Source organism: Callithrix jacchus, chromosome 5 (genome assembly GCF_049354715.1).
Source record: "Callithrix jacchus isolate 240 chromosome 5, calJac240_pri, whole genome shotgun sequence".
In the NCBI taxonomy this organism is placed as follows: domain Eukaryota; kingdom Metazoa; phylum Chordata; class Mammalia; order Primates; family Cebidae; genus Callithrix; species Callithrix jacchus.
The window spans coordinates 140,170,454-140,190,095 of record NC_133506.1 but is presented as its reverse complement, the minus strand read 5'-3'; the positions used below and the strand labels follow the sequence as shown (position 1 = coordinate 140,190,095).

Below are 19,642 nucleotides of genomic sequence, written 5' to 3'. Positions count from 1 at the left end.
CTGGCACTTTCTTTTGTCCCCATATTCTTCCCCATTAAAGTCGGAGTGTCCCAAGGCTCAATCCTGGACTTCTTTATTGACATTCACTTTCTTAGAGATCTCACCAAGTCACATACTTTTTTTTTTTTTTTTTTTTTGAGACAGAGTCTGACTGTCACCAGGCTGGACTGCAGTGGCGTGATCTTGGCTCACTGCAAGCTCTGTCTCCTGGGTTCAAGTGATTCTCCTGCCTCAGCCTCCTGAGTAGCTGGGACTACAGGTGCCAGCCATCATTCCCAGCTAATTTTTGTATTTTTAGTACAGATGAGGTTTCACCATATTGGCCAGGCTGGTCTCGAACTCCTGATCTTGTGATCCACTCGCCTTGGCCTCCCAAACTGCTGGGATTATAGGGGTGAGCCACTGCGCCCAGCTCATCATACGCTTTTTAAATACCATGTCTATACAGTAAATCCCAAATTAATATCCCAGACCAGCCCTTGGATCTGAACCTGGATACTTACAGCCAATGATTTGCTAGACCCACCCGTTAGTATTTCTCACTGAAAACATCCTGTTTTGAACTGATTTTCCCTCCTATCATCTGCTCCCTCGCTAGTCTTTCCCAGCAGAGTTAATGACATCTCCACCCTTCCTTGTCCAAATGAAACTTGGCCCTGTCTTCCATTTTTCTTTTTCTCACACCCATGTGTAACTCATCAGCCATTCTTCTTGGCTGTACTGTGAAAATATTGCATATTCATTTCTCAGCTGACCACTTTCCAGCAACCCTTTGCCTCCGTCCCGGTCCTGCCTCCCATCACATCGGGCACCAGCCTCCTGACACCCAACTGGTCTTCTAACTTCCATCTTTGTCCTTCTGCAATATATTCTTAGTAAGGCAACTAAAATGGCCCTTGAAAGACAGAAGTCAGATGATATCTTTTGTCTAAAATCTTCTTTCTATTAGCCACCTATCTCACTCAGTAAAACCCAAAATCCCTCCATTGCTTCTGAGGTGCCATGAAATGGGCTCACCTCTCTCTCCTTCCCTTTGACCTCATTGTCCCTTCCTCCCTCTCCCCCCCTCCCCACCGCTCTAGCAGAGCACCCACCCTTGTTGATCTGGGCCAGCTGGGCAAACCGACTCTGCAAGGAACGCTTGTCACAGAGATACACAGTCATGGCTTGGCCCCTTACCTCCTTTGCTAAAATGTCACCTTCCCAGTGAGAGAGTCCCTGGCAGCGCTTTTAACATTTCTCGGCCTCTCAGCCTCTACTGCCCTGCTTTCTTTCTCCCTAGTGCTTTGGCTTATTATTTAGTTTGTTGTCTGCCTACCTACTGTGAGCTCCTTGGGGTCAGGAAATGGGCAGTGCCTGCACATGATAGGTGTCCTTTATGTATTTCCTCAGTGAGTCATTGTTGCCTTCAGACTAACTCCAAGTCAAGACCAGCTGACCATTATCTCATATTTGTTACTCGATAATAATGGCTTTTTCACATTTATTGAGCCTCTATATCATGCCAGGAATATGAAGGTGAGGGCTAGTTCCTGGGGCATAGAATTTACCTGTTAAACAAATTCTTACTGCCCACTAGCATTGCTTTTTATTTTAAACTTCACTATGCAAAATTTACTGTTTTTTGTTTGTTTGTTTGTTTGTTTTAGAGATGGAGTTTCACTCTTGTTGCCCAGGCTGGAGTGCAGTGGCACTATCTTGGCTCACTGCAACCTCTGCCTCCCAGGTTCAAGCAGTTTTCCTGCCTTAGCCTCCTGAGTAGCTGGGATTACAGGCACACGCCACCATGCCTGGCTAATTTTTGTATTTTTAAAAATAAAGACAGGGTTTAACCATGTTGGCCAGGCTGATCTCAAACTCCTGATCTCAGGTGATCTGCCCACCTTGGCCTCTCAAAGTGTTGGAGTCTCCCTCTGTAACCAGGCTGGAGTACAGTGGTGTCACCTTGGCTCACTGCAACCTCCGCCTCCCGGGTTCAAGCAATTCTCCTGCCTCGGCCTCCTGAGTAGCTGGGATTACAGGTGCCTGCCACTATGCCCAGCTAATTTTTTGTATTTTTAGTAGAGACAGGATTTCACCATGTTGGCCAGGCTGGTCCCAAACTCCTGATGTTGTGATCTGCCTGCCTCAGCCTCCCAAAGTGCTGGGATTACAGGTGTGAGCCACCGGTGCCTGGACACAAAGATTTCAGAATCCAAAAACAATGTACAATCTGAAATGCTGGGCCCACGCATTGTGAATAAGGCCCACTTGGCTTGTGCTGCATTTGTCATGTGCTTCTGTCTCTCCATCCAGTCCCAGGCTTGCACGCACATGCAAGGTGGGTGCCGGAGGTAGCATTTTTTCTAGGGTTTTGTCCCACAGTAAAGATTGTCTTGAGAAAATTGACTTTAGGTAGAGACAGATTACCTTCTCTTTTAGACAGGGTCCTGCTCTGTCTGAGGCTGGATTGCAGTGGTGCCATCGTAATTACCTGCATACTGCGTCCTTGAACTCCTGGGCTCAAGTGATCTTCCTGCCTCAGCCTCCTGAGTAGCTGAGACCACAGGCATGTGCCACTACATCCAGCTAATTTTATTTTATTTTTTATAGAGACGTAGTTTCCCTGTGTTGTCCAGGCTCTTCTTGAACTTCTGAGTTCCAATTATCCTCCTGCCTCAGCCTCCCAAAGTGGTGGGATTACAGGTGTGAGCCAAGCCTGTTCAAGATTACCTTTTGATATCCAGTCCCCAGGAGAACAAAGTCAAGTGCAGAGGCTTTAAGAGGGACCAGGGAAACTGAGATTGGAATGATAAGAATATGTACTTTCTCTAGGCCAGTTGCCTTCTGGTGGGGTTGTCCCAACTCAGAATCATTCTTTTACAGGGTAAGTTAGCATTCATTTTTTAAAAAAAGTTTAAACCACATTTAGCCACAGTAAAATACATATAACATATAATTTGTCTTTCTTTTTTTTTTTTTTTGAGATGAAGTTTTGCTCTTTCTTCAAAGAAGAAAGAGGCTGGAGTGAAGTGGTGGGATCTCAACTCTGCCCCCCGGTTCAAGCAATTCTCCTGCCTCAGGCTCCCGAGTAGGTGGCACTCACCACCATACGTGGCTAATTTTTTTATTTTTAGTAGAGATAGAGTTTCACCATGTTGGCCAGGCTGGTCTCGAACTTCTGACCTCAGGTCATCCACCTGCTTTGGCCTCCAAAGTGCTGGGATTGCAGGCGTGAGCCACTGCAGCCGGCCCAATTTGCCATTTCAACAGTTCTTAAGTGTATAGTTATTCAGTAGCGTTAAGAATGTTTCCATTGTCATGCAGCCAATCTCCAGAACTTTTTCATCTTGCCGAATGGAAACTCCATGCCCACTGAACAACGGCTGCCCATTTTCCCCAGTCCCAGCCCCTGGCATCCACCCTTCTAGCTTTTTGTCTCTATGCACTCCTCATGTAAGTGGAATCACAGGGTATTCCTCATTTTGTGACTGGCTTATTTCATTTAGCAAAATGTCCTCAAGTTTTTTCTGTGTTGTGGCATGTGTCTTTCCTTTTTTATTTTTGTGTCTTTCCTTTTTAAGGCTGATTTAGTGTTCATTCTTAAAAACCTAAGACTCTGAATATAGATAGTTGTTCTTTGCATTCACACCTTAAGGCAACCCCCTACATTGTGCCAAATGTGACATTTGTTTCCCCTTCACCCTTCTAATCAACTAAATTTAAGTATTATTATTATTAATTATTATTATTTACTGGCTCCATCCACTCTTATGAAAATTTAAGTATTATTGCTTTACATTTTTATGGCAGGAGTTGGTTGTCAAAGTATGTTCACCAACATTATTTTATTTTATTATTTTTTTGAGACAGGGTTTTGCTCTTGTTTCCCAGGCTGGAGTGCAATAGGGTGATCTCGGCTCACTGCAACCTCTGCCTCCTGGGTTCAAGCGATTCTCCTGCCTCAGCCTTCTGAGTAGCTGGGATTATCGGGGCGTGTCACTACACCTGGCTAATTTTTTATTTTTTGTGGAGACAGGGTTTCTCCATATTGGTCAGGCTGGTCTCAAACTCCCAACCTCAGGTGATCCGCCCGCCTCGGCCTCCCAAAGTGCTGGGATTACAGGCATGAGCCACTGCACCCAGGCACAAACATTTATTTTTAATAACAGCAATACTGAGCTGTAATTCACCCATTTAAAGTGTACAATTCAGTGATTTTTGTATATTCACAAGGTTGTGCATCCATTGCCACAACCAATTTGGCTCATCATCCCAAACCTTGGATCCACGAGCTATCACTTTTCACTCCTTCCTCCCGCAGCCCTGGGCAACCACAAATCTCCTTCCTGTCTCTATGGATATGTCTATTCTGGACATTTCATAAATGGAATCATACAGTACGTGAACCTTTGTGACTGGCTTCTTCCACTTTGCAAATGTTAACATTCATCCATGTAGCATGTATCAGCATTTCATTCCTAATGTGGCTGAATAGCTCTATGGATATGCCACATTTTATCTGTTCCGTTTAGCTGTTATTGATAACGCTGCTATAATCATTGGTGTACAAGGTTTTTTTGTGGACATGTTTTCATTTCTGTTGGGTACATACCTAGGAGTGGAACTGCTTTTACATGCTTTCATTTTAAAAAGGACTTTTTTTAGACAAATTTTACATTTACAGAAAAATTGTGAAGATAGTATAGAGAGTTTTCATAATGTCACCTTACCAAGTTTCCCCTATTATTAACATCTTACCTTAGTAGGATGCATTTTTAACAATTAACAAACCAATACATTATTATATATTAACTTTATTAATAATATTAAGAATATTGGATATAAATGACCAACACATTATTTAACAACATTCGTATTTTATTTTATGAATAAAATATTCAGATTTCCTTAGTTTCTACCTAATGTCTTATTTATGTCCCAGGATCCCATCCAGGATACCAAATTTCAATAGTCATTTCTCTTTTGACTCATCCAGACTGTGACAGTTACTCAGACTTTCCTTGTTTTTGATGACCTTAACAGTTTTGAGGAGCACGGGTCATGTAGTTTGCGGAATGTCCCTCTGTTAGGATTTGTCTGATGTTCTTTTTTATTTTCGATTTTCTGTCTGATTTTCTTTTCATGATGAGACTGGTTTGATGGGTTTCAGGAAGGAAGACCACAGGGGTAAAGCATCGTTTACACTTTGTCTTATATCAAGGGTGCATAATCTCAATGTGAGTTACCGCTATTGATGTTGACCTTGAACACCTGGCTGAGGTAGTGTTTGTCAGGTTTCTCCACTGCGTGGTGACTCTAACTTTCCCCTCTTTCATACTGTGCTTTGTGGAAGGAGGTCACTCTGCACAGCCCACAATGAAGTGTGGGTGATGCTCTACCCCCCTAAGGGGGAGTACCTACACAAAGTATTTGGTATTTTTCTGTACGGAAGATTTGGCTGCTTCTTCATTTATTTATTCAAACATTGAGTTGTGCTATACTTCATGCTATAATCCAGTATTTTCTATTAATTCTGTGGCTCAAGTTCCAGCTTTGGCCTTGGGAGCTCCCATAGTGGGCCCTTGTCCCTGTGACATGCCCCATCGATGAATTGTTTTCTTAACACCTTTTTTCTTTTTGGTGCTACAAACTGACCCAGGCTCATCTAGAATATTTTCTGGGTCTGTCTTCAAATTAGCCATTTCTCCAAGGAGTCCTGCTTCCTATGATTGGAGAATGCTGTAGAAACCAAGATTTGGACTCTGGATGTGTCCTGTACATTTATTTGTTTTTCACTCTGATCATCCCCATGTGAACTCTTTATGACTTTTTTTGTCTTTTCATCTTCCAGTAAGTCTGAAACAGCCACTGGAATGTAGTGGTTAAGAGGAAGGACTCAGGAGTCAGATTGCTTGGCTTCATCTCATAGATCCATCACTTATCCCCTTATGGACTTAATTCCTCCATGCCTCAGTTTATCGTTTATAGCCGTTGTAGGCTTAATTCCTCCATGCCTCAGTTTCCCTACATATAAAATGGAAATACTAACAGCACCTACCTTGTAGGGTTGTTGTAAAGCTTAACAGATGTAAGACCTGTGATATGTTTAATGGTGCCTGGCACCCAATCCAAGCTCAAATGTGGATGGCAGTGGCAGTAATTATTGGGGAGGACAGGGCAGATGCTCTTTTTTGTTCTTTTAAGTCAATTAAGTGACTTGCCTAAGACATGGTCAAGTGGAAGTTCACCCAAGGGGTCTTGTGTCTCCATGGTACCCTGCTACCGCCTGACTGTAATATTTTGTTTCAGCGTGTGAGTCTGTGATAAATACCTGAGATGCTGTGGGGCTCCATGTGGAATATGAGTGCCAGCACCAGAGTTGAGGGCTCAGGAGCTCTTGGGTGGAAACAGTTAACATTTAAAATAAACTGGCTGGGCACGGTGGCTCACGCCTGTAATCCAAGCACTTTGGGAGGCCGAGGTGGGCGGATCACAAAGTCAGGAGTTCAAGATCAGCCTGACCAATATGGTGAAACCCCGTCTCTCCTAAAAATACAAAAATTAGCCAGGCATGGTGGTGCATGCCTGTAATCCCAGCTACTTGGGAGGCTGAAGCAGGAGAATCGCTTGAACCTAGGAGGCACAGAGGTTGCAGTGAGCCAAGATCACACCGCTGCACTCCAGCCTAGGTGACAGGGAGAGACTCAATCTCAAAAAAAAAAAAAAAAAAGACACATTTAAAATAAACAATATTATCAAAATGTGTACTTTAAAAAAATTGACACATAATAGTCCTACATACTTATAGGGTACCTGTGACATTTTGTTACATGCATAGAACGTGTAATGATCAAGTCAGGGTATTTAGCACACGCATCACCTTTACCATGGATCATTTCTTTGTGTTGGGAACATTTCTTATCTTCTAGCTGTTTTGAAATATACAATACATTGCTGTTAACTCTAGTTACCCCACAGTGCTATCTAACTCTAGAACTTACTTATTCTATTAACTGTGTGTTTGCACCCATTCACCAACCCTTCTTTCTCCTCTCCCACTCCCATCCAGCCCTGGTTAACCATCATTCTATTCTCCCCCTCCATGAGATAAACTTTTTTAGGTTTCACATTGAGTGAAAACGTGATATTTATCTTTCTGAGCCTGGCTAAAATGTGTACTTTTAAGGTATTTATTATTTTAAGAATAGGATACTATGTAATTAAAAAAAAAAACTCATTCTGGGTTAGGAATGAAAAGCCATTCGATATTAAATTAACTTGAATGCTTTCTTTTATCTCCCTTTAGTGGACTCATTGGGCGAAGCTGGGCCATGCTGTTTGCCAGTGGAGGCTTTGAAGTGAAACTCTATGACATTGAGCAACAGCAGATAAGGAACGCCCTGGAAAACATCAGGTGGGCCAGCCGGTGTGCTCTAGGTGGAATGGAAATGGGTCTGTCTCTCTCAGTTGGGCTTGTTTGTCATATCCTTAAGGCTGAATGTATCTGTGATGTCACTTTTCATCTGATGGCTACTTCAGTGTCTCTGAGTTGGTAAAGGCCAGGCCAACAGTGGCTGGAATATGAATTCACACTGGGGAAGGGCTCCCACGGAAAGGGAGCCTTCTGGCTGAGGGGATCTCCATCAAGCATGAGTGACTTTGCAGGCTTCTCCGGCTGTGTGCCCAGGGCTGGAGGGCTGGGGTTTCCTGCTTGTATCTGGGCATGAGGAACTCACTTCCAGCATGTAACAGCCAGAGCTGCAGGGGCATTACAATTTAGGAACAGAGGTCCTGCAGCTTGTTTTGACCTATTGATCTAGTAATGGTAGGGCCCAAATGAAAACCTCCTGAATTTTAGTGAGAGGTTTAGCACTCATGTGAGAGGACAGACCTGTCCTATATATGTGGGTGTCGTTAACTGTGACAGCGGTACTAGTTAAAGGTGTGAGAGTGGATGAACTTACCAAATGCTAAATGCTAAGAATGTGGAGGGCTGTTTTAGGGATGATAGTCACAGGAACCAAATAAATGCTGAGAATGAGGGAGGTCAAGGACAGGGGAAAGAAGCCGTTGCGGCATGCCCAGAGGCAAAGGCACTGGTGTGGAGCACCCTCGCTGCACAGTGCGGCTCCCTGCAGTGCTGTCACATAACAAGATTCTGACCATCTCAGACATGCTTTCTGTTTAGCTGGTTATTATCCTTATTTGGAAGATGTCTGTGAATATATAACTTGAATTCGCATTTTGGTGCAACAAAAATATGCTCCCTTTATTGTCTACATTTTGAAAAGACTAATATGTAGGGTAGGATGTTGAACTATAGACATTAAGAAATTATATACCCTAATCCAGTGTTGGTTTTACAGATTAAGAATCTGAACATGGAGAAGTTAAGTTACTTCTTCCATATTGTTACAAATGGCCAATGCCAGGGTAAAATGCCAATCTAAAAAATAAAAACCTTGGCCAGGCGTGGTAGCTCACCCTTATAATCCCAGCACTTTGGGAGACTGAGGTGGGAGGATCAGTTGAGGCTAGGAGTTCAAGACCAGTGTGGGCAAAAAGATTCTATGGGCATTCTGGAATATATTCTAGATACATTCTTTAGATCTTTCTTCCAGTTCATCTACAGAAAAAGAGAAAAAATTATCCGGTGTGTTGGCACTCATCTGTAGTCCTAGCTACTCAGGAGGCTGAGGCAGAAGGATTGCTTGAGCCCAGTAGTTCCAGGCTGCGGTGAGCTGTGATTGAAGCACTGCACTCCAGCCTGGGCAGCAGAGTGACACTTTGCCTCAACATAAATAAAATAATAAAATACAAAACCAACCAGACAAAAACCAAAAGTAAAACAATCACCACAAAACCACTCACATAGACTGTATGGTTTTGGAAGGAAGGGAACTTGGCATTTCAGTACCAACTACCTGCCAGCCATGTTCTGTTCACTAGAGGTACATAGTGAACAAGGTAGACACAGTCTTTTCTGCCATGGAGTTTATGGCTTAGTAATCTTACTCTATTAAATTCTCATAATAAACCCTATGAGGTGATATTATTGACATTATTTTATGAGAAAACTTAGGTCTATGAATGATCAGTAATTTCCTCAAAGACACAGTAAGACATAAGATTCCAGCCCTTGTCTGTCAGACTTCAAAGATGTGTTAAGCATCTTCAGTATCCATCTATACTATTTGCTTTATAGAGATCCTGGAATTATTATTAAAAAAATTTTAGGACTACTTCTCTCCCCATAGTACTTTTAATATGATATTGGATATACATAAAATAGATTGTTTATGTAAGTTTGGGAAGAATAATAATAAAACAAATGACATGACCCAACCACCCAACCTAGATTTTGAACATCATCAATACCTTGCATGCACCTTTGGATGTCATCCCCCTGCCTTCCCACCAGTGGCAATAAATATCTCATATTTTATATTTGCTGTTTTCTTGCCCTAAAAAATCCTTTAATCATATATATGTATCCCTAACAACATGCTGCTTAGTTTTGCTTATTCTTGTGCTCTACATAAAAGACTATTTCTGTAATACGTCCAGTTATTGCTTATAGCTGTAGTATGTCTATTTTCACTGCTATATCATATTCTGTTGTGTGAATTTGCAATAAGTCATTTATCTCTTGTCCCTATGATGAATGTTGTAACTTTTTCCAGTTTGGGGCTATTGTAAACATTACTGTCATTAATATTCTTGCATATAACTTCCAGTAAATGCAAAAGTTTCAACAGGGTACACACCTAAGAGTGAGATGTAATGGATTTCTTTTCACTGCAGAGATTCTGATTGCGTGGACATTGGACCACCTCAGTTTGCCTTCCTGTCTTTTAACATCTCTATCATATTTTCTGTCTCCTTGTGTTTTTGGAACATATTCTGGATATATTCTTTAGATCTTTCTTCCAGTTCATCAATTCTTTTTTTTAGCTGTGTCTAATCTGCTATTTAAACCATCTACTGAGTTATATCAATAATTTAATTTTTTATTTTAAAAATTCAATTTGCCATTTTCCCAGACATACCTGTTCATTTTCATGGTCTCTCATTATTTCCTTATTCATTGTGGTTCCGTTTTTCAAATCTTTGTGTGTTCATATCTTTGTGTATTTAATACACAATTGTTTTGTATTATATATCTGATAACTCCAGTACCTGAGGTTGTCTGAGATCAAATTCATCAGAATCAGATCCTGAGATGAACGTTCATGGGCAAGTGATTTACTGAGGAAGTGCTGCCAGGAGGAACCCATAAGGGAATAGGTGAGAGAGGATTAAAAGGAGAAGAAAGCAACTAAGGGCACGATTTCAGGAGAAGCCCCATGCTCAACAAGATTCTATGGGCATTCTGGGACATAGAGTGCACTGCAAAGTTTGTTATCCCTTAGAACAAGGGCTGAGCATTCACGTTCCTGCATTAGTCATTGACTACGAGCCTTCCTGGGTGACTATAACCCCCCAGGCATTTCCAGTTCTCGTCTGGGTCCAGGGTAGGACTCTGAGGAGGGCTGCAGCTGTGAGCCTTTGGAGCCCAAGTGGGCTCCAGACAAGGGACTGGCAAACTCAAAAGCTGGGGGCTGGTGAAGGGGGTTTAGACAAACCTGGGTGGAGCACTAGTGGCCTTCATTATAGCACTTCACCACTAAATTGGGGGGGGTTTCAATAAAAAAGCTTTTTTGACTCACTTTTTCATACGTTCATTCATTCAAAAATACTGGTTGAGCACCTACTATGTGCTGGGCACATTTTATCACTTGTGTTTAAGCAATAGACACAACAGACTAAGATCTCTGATCTTGAGGAAGTCACATTCTATGTGAGAGAGGGAAGCATCGACAGATACATAATATAAAACAAATTACTGAAATATATGATCTGTTAGAGCAGGGGTTGACAAAACATGGTCAGCTGGCCCCATCTGGCCCGTGGCCTGTTTTGCATAGGCTTTTCAATTCCTAGGTTTCGGCTTTAAAAACAAAACTAGCTTTTATTTCTAAAGAGCAGTTTTAAGTTCACAGCAAAATTAAGAGGAAACTACAGAGATTTCCTACACAGCCCTTGCCCTCATGTACACACAGTCCCTACCCACCACATCCCCCACCACAGTGGCACATTTGTTAAAATAAATGAACCTACACTGACACATCCTTATCACCCAAAGTCCATGGTTGACATTAAGATTCACTAGGTGTAGGCTGGGCACGGTGGCCTACACTGGTGTAATCCCAGCACTTTGGGAGGCTGGGGCAGGTGGATCACGAGGTGAAGAGTTTGAGACCAGCCTAACCAACATGGTGAAACCCCGTCTCTACTAAAAATACAAAAATTCACTGGGTGTGGTGGCATGCACCTGTAATCCCAGCTACTCAGGAGGCTGGGGCAGGAGAATCGCTTGAACCCTGGAGGCGAAAGTTGCAGTGAGCCGAGATCTGGCCACTGCACTACAGTCTGGGTGATAGAGTGAGACTCTCTACCAAAAAAAAAAAAAAAAAAAAAAAAAAATCACTAGGTGTAGGCCAGACACGGTGGCTCACACCTGTAATCCCAGCACTTTGGGAAGCCAAGGCGGGCAGATTGCCTGAGCTCAGAAGGTGGAGACCACCCTGGGCAACACAGTGAAACTCTATCTCTACTAAAATTGAAAAAATTAGCCAGGCGTGGTGGCGGGCACCTGTAATCCCAGCTACTCAGGAGGCTGAGGAATGAGAATCACTTGAGCCTGAGAGGCAGAGATTCCAGTGAGCCAAGACTGCGCCATTGCACTCCAGCTTGGGTGACAGAGTGAGACTCCATCTCAAAAAAGAAAAAAAAAAAAAGATTCACTCAGTGTTTACGTTCTATGGATTTGGAGAAATGTATAATTATTGTAGTATTACATAGAACAATTCCACTGCTCTGAAATTCCTGTGTTCTTCCTTTCTATCCCTCCCTTCCCCCAACCCCTGGCAGCCACTGATCCTTTTACTGTCTCCATAGTTTTACCTTTTCCAGAATGTTATATAATTGAAATCATACAGTATGTAGGCTTTACAGATTGGCTTCTTTTACTTAGTAAGACACATTTACGTTTCCTCCATGTCTTTTCATGGCTTAAGCTTGAATGCTATTGCATTGCCTGGATGAATCACAATTCATTTATCCATTCATCCACTGAAGAACGTCTTGGGTGCTTCCATGTTCTGGCAATTATGAATAAAGTTGCTATACATTCAATATCTAGGTTTTTGTGTGGACTTAAGTTTCCAGCTCCTCTGGGTGGATACCAAAGAGCACAATTACTAGATTGTACGGTAAGAGGATGTTTAGCTTTGTAAGAAATTGCTAAACTGTTTTCCAAAGTGGTTGTCCTATTTTGCATTCCCCTCAACAAGGAATGAGAGTTCCCATTGCTCCACATCCTCACGAGCATGTGGTAGTGTCAATATTCTGGATTTTAGTCATTCTAATAGACATATAATGGTATCCCCTTGTTTTAACTTGCATTTCGCTCATGACATACGACGTGGGCATCTTTTCATATGCATATCTGCCATCTGCATATCTTCTTTGAGTACTTTTTAATTTAAAAATATTTTTGGTTAAAAGAGAAGCCTTGAAACTTTTTCTTTCTGCATTTGCTGCATTTCTTTTTGCGACTCTCTAAGCATAAAAACTAGTTTTATGAAGGATCCTGCATTTTGAAAAGAGAGGCCCTTTAGGGATTCTGGTCCATCACCGTGCTGGAAGTAGAAGTCTTCAGATAGTCTTTAAATAAATTTTAAGCCTCAGTAAAAATATCTCAAAGTTACATAGTTCTTTTTTTTAAATTTTTTCTTATACAGGAGAAAAAAAATACTCCTTGATGAAGCACTAATTCTAAAAAAGAAACTGTGAGGCAAAAGGATGTTCTCAGATTGAATCAAAAAAAATTTTTTTTTTGAGACAAAGTTTTGCTCTTATTGTCTAGGCTAGAGTACAATGGCATGATCTGGGCTCCCTGCAACCTCTGCCTCCTGGGTTCAAACAATTCTCCTGCCTCAGTCTCCCAAGTAGCTGAGGTTACAGGCACAAGCCACCACACTTGGTTAATTTTTGTATTTTTAGTAGAGAAGGGATTTCACCATGTTGGTCAGGCTGGTCTCGAACTCCTGACCCTCAGGTAATACACCCACCTTGGCCTCCCATAGTGCTGTGATTATAGGTGTGAGCCACAGAGCCCAGCTCAAAATGTTTTTAAAAGGCATCACAGGAAATGTAACACAAACAGCTTAATATTTGGTTTTGTGATGTACCCCAGAACCTAAAATGCAATAAAAATATATGAAAATAAAATATTTGGTTTTATGGAAGTGATTTAGGGAGAAAGAGGAAGTAATTTATTGATAATAAAAAGTCATTAATTTTTATAATTGTAAAGAACATTGAGAATTTGTGGTCTTCCTAAGTAAATTACATCTATTTAATTACATTCATCTTTTAGTCCCACATTAAATAGTTTGTGTGCAAAAGAGCATAGCAAGCTCCACTTTGAAAATGGTGGCTGATAAAAATGCTTCTCCTTCTGTCCTTAGGGGCTATCCTGGCTTTTCAGGATGCCTGGACTTTGTTTTATATTTTATTTGTTTTGAGACAGTGTCTGGCTCTGTCGCCCAGGCTGGAGTGGGGACGTGCGATCTTGGCTCACTTCAGCCTCCATTTCTTGGGTTCAGTTGATCCTCCCACCTCAGCCTCCCAAGTAGTTGGGGTGTACCACCATGCCCAGCTAATTTTTGTATATTTTTGTAGAGATGGGGTTTTGCCATATTGGCCAGGCTGGTTTCAAAGTCATCCACCTACGTCAGCTTCCCAAAGTGCTGGGATTACAGTTGTGAGCCGCTTCACCTGGTCAGGTGTGGATTTTTAATGAGTTTTCTGGTGACATTATCTGCAACAGGTAGGTTTGGAGCTGAGAGACATTAGCTTCATAGCTGGCCCAGTACTGGAGGAGGAGAGTACCTCTAAGGGAAGAGGAGACCCCTGAATCTCTGATTAGGTCATGCTTTAAGCCAGCCCCAGGTGAACTCGAGACAAGGAGTTGACAAACTGTTTCTGTGAAGGCCAGATAGTAAATATTGTTGGCTTTGCAGGTCATGTGGTCTCTGTTTCAACTTTTCTTTTTTTTTTTTTTTTGAGACGGAGTTTCGCTCTTGTTACCCAGGCTGGAGTGCAATGGCATGATCTCGGCTCACCGCAACCTCCACCTCCTGGGTTCAGGCAATTCTCCTGCCTCAGCCTCCCGAGTGGCTGGGATTACAGGCATGCGCCACCATGCCCAGCTAATTTTTTGTATTTTTAGTAGAGACGGGGTTTCACCATGTTGACCAGGATGGTCTTGATCTCTTGACCTCGTGATCCACCCACCTCGGCCTCCCAAAATGCTGGGATTACAGGCTTGAGCCACCGCGACCGGCCCTGTTTCAACTTTTCATTGTAAAGTAAAAGCAGTCATAGACATTCAGTAAACAAATGCAGGTGGCTGTATTCCAATACATTAACACGGAACTTTGTTCATATGATTTTCAGAGTCACAAAATATTATTTAAATAATTTTCTAACTGTTTAGAAATGTAAAAACCATCTTGTATTAGTCCATTTTCATGCTGCTAATAAAGACATACCCAAGACTGAACAATTTACAAAAGAAAAGAGGTTTAATGGACTCAGTTCCATGTGACTGGGAAGGCTTCACAAACATGGTGGAAGGTGAAAGACACATCTCACACGGTGGCAGACAAGAGAACTTGTGCAGGGAAACTCCCCTTTATAAAACCATCAGATTTCATGAGACTTATTCACTGTTATGAGAACAGCATGGGAAAGACCTGCCCCTATGATTCAATTATCTCCCACCAGGTCCCTCCCCCAACACATGGGAATTATGGGAGCTATAATTCAGGATGAGATTTGGGTGGAAACACAGCCAAACCGTATCACATCCTTATCTCACACACCTTATAAAAATAGGCGATGGGCCAGATCTGGCCTGTGGGCTTGTGCACTTCTACCATAGACGTTTCTCTTCTGTTATAATTTCATCTTTTGTCCTGTAAAGCCAATTCTAACCCACTTGTAACCAAGAGAAAAATCCCACAGTTCCTAATTGAAAGTCCTTTGTTCTCTTTCTTGGGATGTTTGTGTTTTAGGCCTTAGTTTGAGATGCATCATTGAAGATTTTGCCACTTTTAAAGCCCTTTCAGGCATCAGGGCTGCTGATGCTGACTACTGAAGGGTTGTGGGTAAGGTTTTTTTTTTTTTTTAACCAGGTTAAAGACTTCCTACGAGGCTTCATTAAGAGCTGTATTTCTTAATATCATTGGTGCCTGATTAGATTTAACTTTTAGATACTAATCTGTAAGGTTTTTGAACCAGAAAAACGAAAATAACTTATGACTATTAGCAGTCATATTCTAGAAGAAGCAAAGGTACTGAATTCTTAAATACCTAGGATTTTAAAGGAGCACATATAAATCTTTCCTCAATAGCAGTGACTTTATTTTTATCACTCACACACCTTTAAGCTGGGTTAAATATGCAGAACTGGGTGTACTTGTTTGGTAGAAAATCGGGAGCTTAGGATATCTTGTGACCAATTACCTCTTCCTTCTCAAACACCTGGCAAATGACTTCAGGAAAATCCAGTTACGTTGTGTCACATTGCACCCCCTAGGAAGTACTGGATTCTTACTCTTGAGTGACTTTTAAGTAAAGCGACCTGCTTCTCTTCCTTAAATCACAAGATCTTCAAATGTACCATTCTTACAACAGAGAGTCCAAGGGAAAGGACTGAGACCAAACTTTGCTTTTGTAAGTATTTTGGTCAGTGCAATGAGTTCTGACACCAGGAGGTTAACGATTGTGAACTCTTGTCAACAGCAACACTGCGTATGACCCACAGTGTTTAGATGTACAGAAACCCAAGGTTAAAATGTCCCTGACCACATACAGGTAAAAGGAATGTAAGGAGAACCAACTTTAGCCTTCTGTCAAGTAGTATAAATGGTGTATCTCCCTGATTGGGTTGCATCGGCTGTTGGGTCCAAATAACGTGTGCCCCACAGGCATCTTCCCTGACACTGTTTTGTGGTCTTTGTCTACCACTGTAGGTTGTGGGCTCCCTTAGGACAGAGACCACACATCACACCCCGAGCATCCTTCACTACTCAGTGTTGTGTGGTTTCTGTACTGGTGATTATGGATGCAGAAATAAGCAACATGCATGTTTCCTGTCCCCAGAGCCTGAACCTGCTAGCCTGAACCTATTAGCTCAATAATTTTTTAAAATATACTTTAAGTTCTGAGATACATGTGCAGAACATGCATGTTTGTTACAGAGGTATACACATGCCATGATGGTTTGCTGCACCCAGCAACCTGTCATCTACATTAGGTATTTCTTCTAATGCTATTCCTCCCCTAGCTCCCCACCCCTGACACCCCGTGTATGATGTTCCCTTCACTGTGTCCATATGTTCTCATTCTTCAACTCCCACTTATTATTTTTATTTTTATTTGAGGCTGAGTCTCGCTCTGTCACCAGGCTGGAGTGCAGTGGTGCAATCTTGGCTCACAGCAACCTCTGCCTCCCGGGTTCAAGTGATTCCCCTGCCTCAGCCTCCCAAGTAGCTGGGACTACAGGCATGCACCACCATGCTTAGCTATTTTTTTGTATTTTAGTAGAGACAGGTTTCACCATGTTGGCCAGGATGATCTCCATCTCCTGGCCTCGTGATCTGCCTGCCTCAGCCTCCTAAAGTTCTGGGATTACAGGAGTGAGCCACTGCATCCAACCAAACTTCCACTTATGAGTGAGAACATGCAATGTCTGGTTTTCTGTTCTTGTGTTAGTTTGCTGAGAATGATGGTTTCCAGCTTCATTCATGTCCTTGCAAAGGACATGAACTCATCCTTTTTAATGGCTGCATAGTATTTCATGGTGTATATGTGCCACATTTTCTTTATCCAGTCTATCATGGATGGGCATTTGGGTTGACTCCAAGTCTTTGCTATTGTGAACAGTGCTGCAGTAAACATACATGTGCATCTGTCTTTATAATAGAATGATTTATATTCCTTTGGGCATATATCCACTAATGGGATTGCTGGGTCAAATGGTATTTCTGGTTCTAGATCCTTGAGGAATCACCACACTCTCTTCCACAATGGTTGAAACAAACAGTGTAAAAGCATTTCTATTTTTCCATGTCCTCTCCAGCATCTGTGGTTTCCTGAATTTTTAATGATTGTCATTCTAACTGGCATGAGATGGTATTTCGTTGTATTTTGATTTGCATTTTTCTAGTGACCAGTGATGATGAGCTTCTTTTCATGTTTCTTGGCCACATAAATGTCTTCTTTTGAGAAGTGTTTGTTCATATTCTTTGCCCACTTTTTGATGGGGTTTCTTGTTTTTTTTTTTTTTCTTGTAAATTTGTTCAAGTTCTTTGTAGATTCCGGATATCAGACCTTTGTCAGATGGATAGATTGCAAAAATTTTCTCTCATTGTGTAGGTTGCCTGTTCACTCTGATGATAGTTTCTTTTGCTGTGCAGAAGCTCTTTAGTTCGATTAGATCCCATTTGTTAATTTTGGCTTTTGTTGCAATTGCTTTTGGTGTTTTAGTCATGAAGTCTTTGCCCATGCCTATGTCCTGAATGGTATTGCCTAGGTTTTCTTCTAGGGTTTGTGTGGTTTTAGGGCTTATGTTTAAGTCTTTAATACATCTTAAGTTAATTTTTGTATAAGTTGTAGGTAAGGGTCCAGTTTCAGCTTTCTGTATATGGCTAGCCAATTTTCCCAACACAATTTATCAAATAGGGAGTCCTTTTCCTATTGCTTGTTTTTGTCCAGTTTGTCAAAGATCAGATGGTTGTAGCTGTGTGGTGTTATTTCTGAGGCCTCTGTTCTGTTCCATTGGTCTATATATCTGTTTTGAGGGCATTACCATGCTGTTTTGGTTACCATAGCCTTGTAGTATAGTTTGAAGTCAGATAGCATTATGCCTTCAGCTCTTTTTTTTTTTCTTTGCTTAGGATTGTCTTGGCTATATGGGCTCTTTTTTGGTTTCATATGAAATTTAAAGTAGATTTTTCTAATTCTGTGAAGAAAGTCAATGATAGCTTGTTGTGAATAGCATTGAACCTATAAATTACTTTGGGCAGTATGGCCATTTTCATGATATAGATTCTTTCTATCCATAAGCATGGAATGTTTTTCCATTTGTTTATGTCCTCCCTTATTTCCTTGAGCAGTGGTTTGCAGTTCTCCTTGAAGAGTTCCTTCACACCCCTTCTAAGTTGTATTCCTACGTATTTTATTCTCTTTGTAGCAATTGTGAATGGGAGTTCACTCATTATTTGGCTATAATTGGTGTAAAGAAATGCTTGTGATTTTTGCACATTGATTTTGTATCCTGAGATTTTGCTGAAGTCGCTTATCAGCTTAAGGAGATTTTGAGCTGAGATGATGGGGTTTTCTAAGGATACAATCATGTCATCTGCAAACAGAGACAATTTGACTTCCTTTCTTTCTATTTGAATACCCTTTATTTCTTTCTCTTGCCTGACTGCCCTGGCCAGAACTTCCAATACTATTTTGAAAACTATTTTGAATAGGAGTGGTGAGAGAGGGCATCCTTGTTTTGTAGTTTTCAAAGGGAATCCTTCCAGCTTTTATCCATTTATTGTGGTATTGGCTGTGGGTTTGTCATAAATAGCTCTCATTATTTTGAGATATGTTCCATCAATACCTAGTTTATTGAGAGTTTTTTTTTTTAGTATGAAGGGGTGTTGAATTTTATCACAGGCCTTTTCTGCGTCTAATGAGATAACCATATGGTTTTTGTCATTGTTTCTGTATATGTGATGGATTACATTTATTGATTTGTGACAGCCTTGCATCCCAGGGATAAAGACAACTGGATTGTGGTGGATAAACTTTTTGATGTGCTGCTGGATTTGGTTTGCCAGTATTTTATTGAGGATTTTCACATCAATGTTCATCATGGATATTGGCCTGAAATTTTCTTTCTTAGTTGTGCTGCTGCCAGGTTTGGGTATCAGGATAATGTTGGCCTCATAAAATGAGTTAGGGAGGAGTCCCTGTTTTTTTTTTAATCGTTTGGAATAGTTTCAGAAGAAATGGTACCAGCTCCTCTTTGTACCTCTGGTGGAGTTCGGCTGTGAATCAATCTGGTCCTGGGCTTTTTTTTGGTTAGTGGCTACTAATTACTGCCTCAATTTCAGAACTTGTTATTGGTCTATTCAAAGATTTGACTTCTTCCTGGTTTAGTCTTGGGAGGGTGTATGTGTCCAGGAATTTATCCATTTCTTCTAGATTTTTCTAGTTTATTTGCATGGAGGTGTTTATAGTATTCTCTGATGATAGTTTGTATTTCTGTGGGATCAGCAGTGATGTCCCCTTTAGAATTTTCTGTTGTGTCTATTTGATTTTTCTCTCTTTTCTTCTATATTAGTCTGGCTGGTGGTCTATCTATTTTGTTGATTTTTTTAAAAAGCCAGCTCCTGGATTCTTGATTTTTTGAGGGGTCTTTCATGTCTCTATCTTCTTCAGTTCTGCTCTGATCTTCATTATTTCTTGTCCTCTGCTAACTTTTGGATTT

The 19,642-nt window shown here is 41.3% G+C and overlaps 1 protein-coding gene across 2 annotated transcripts in view; it reads left to right on the top strand.

Moving 5' to 3' along the window:
- CRYL1 (crystallin lambda 1) overlaps positions 1–19,642 on the top strand; it is a 120,166-nt gene that overhangs the window by 5,451 nt on the left and 95,073 nt on the right. For both annotated transcript variants that reach the window (XM_002748881.7, XM_035302312.3), the window contains exon 2: positions 7,289–7,396. In XM_002748881.7, the coding sequence (XP_002748927.1) occupies positions 7,289–7,396 (108 nt within the window). The remainder of the gene's footprint in view (positions 1–7,288; positions 7,397–19,642) is intronic.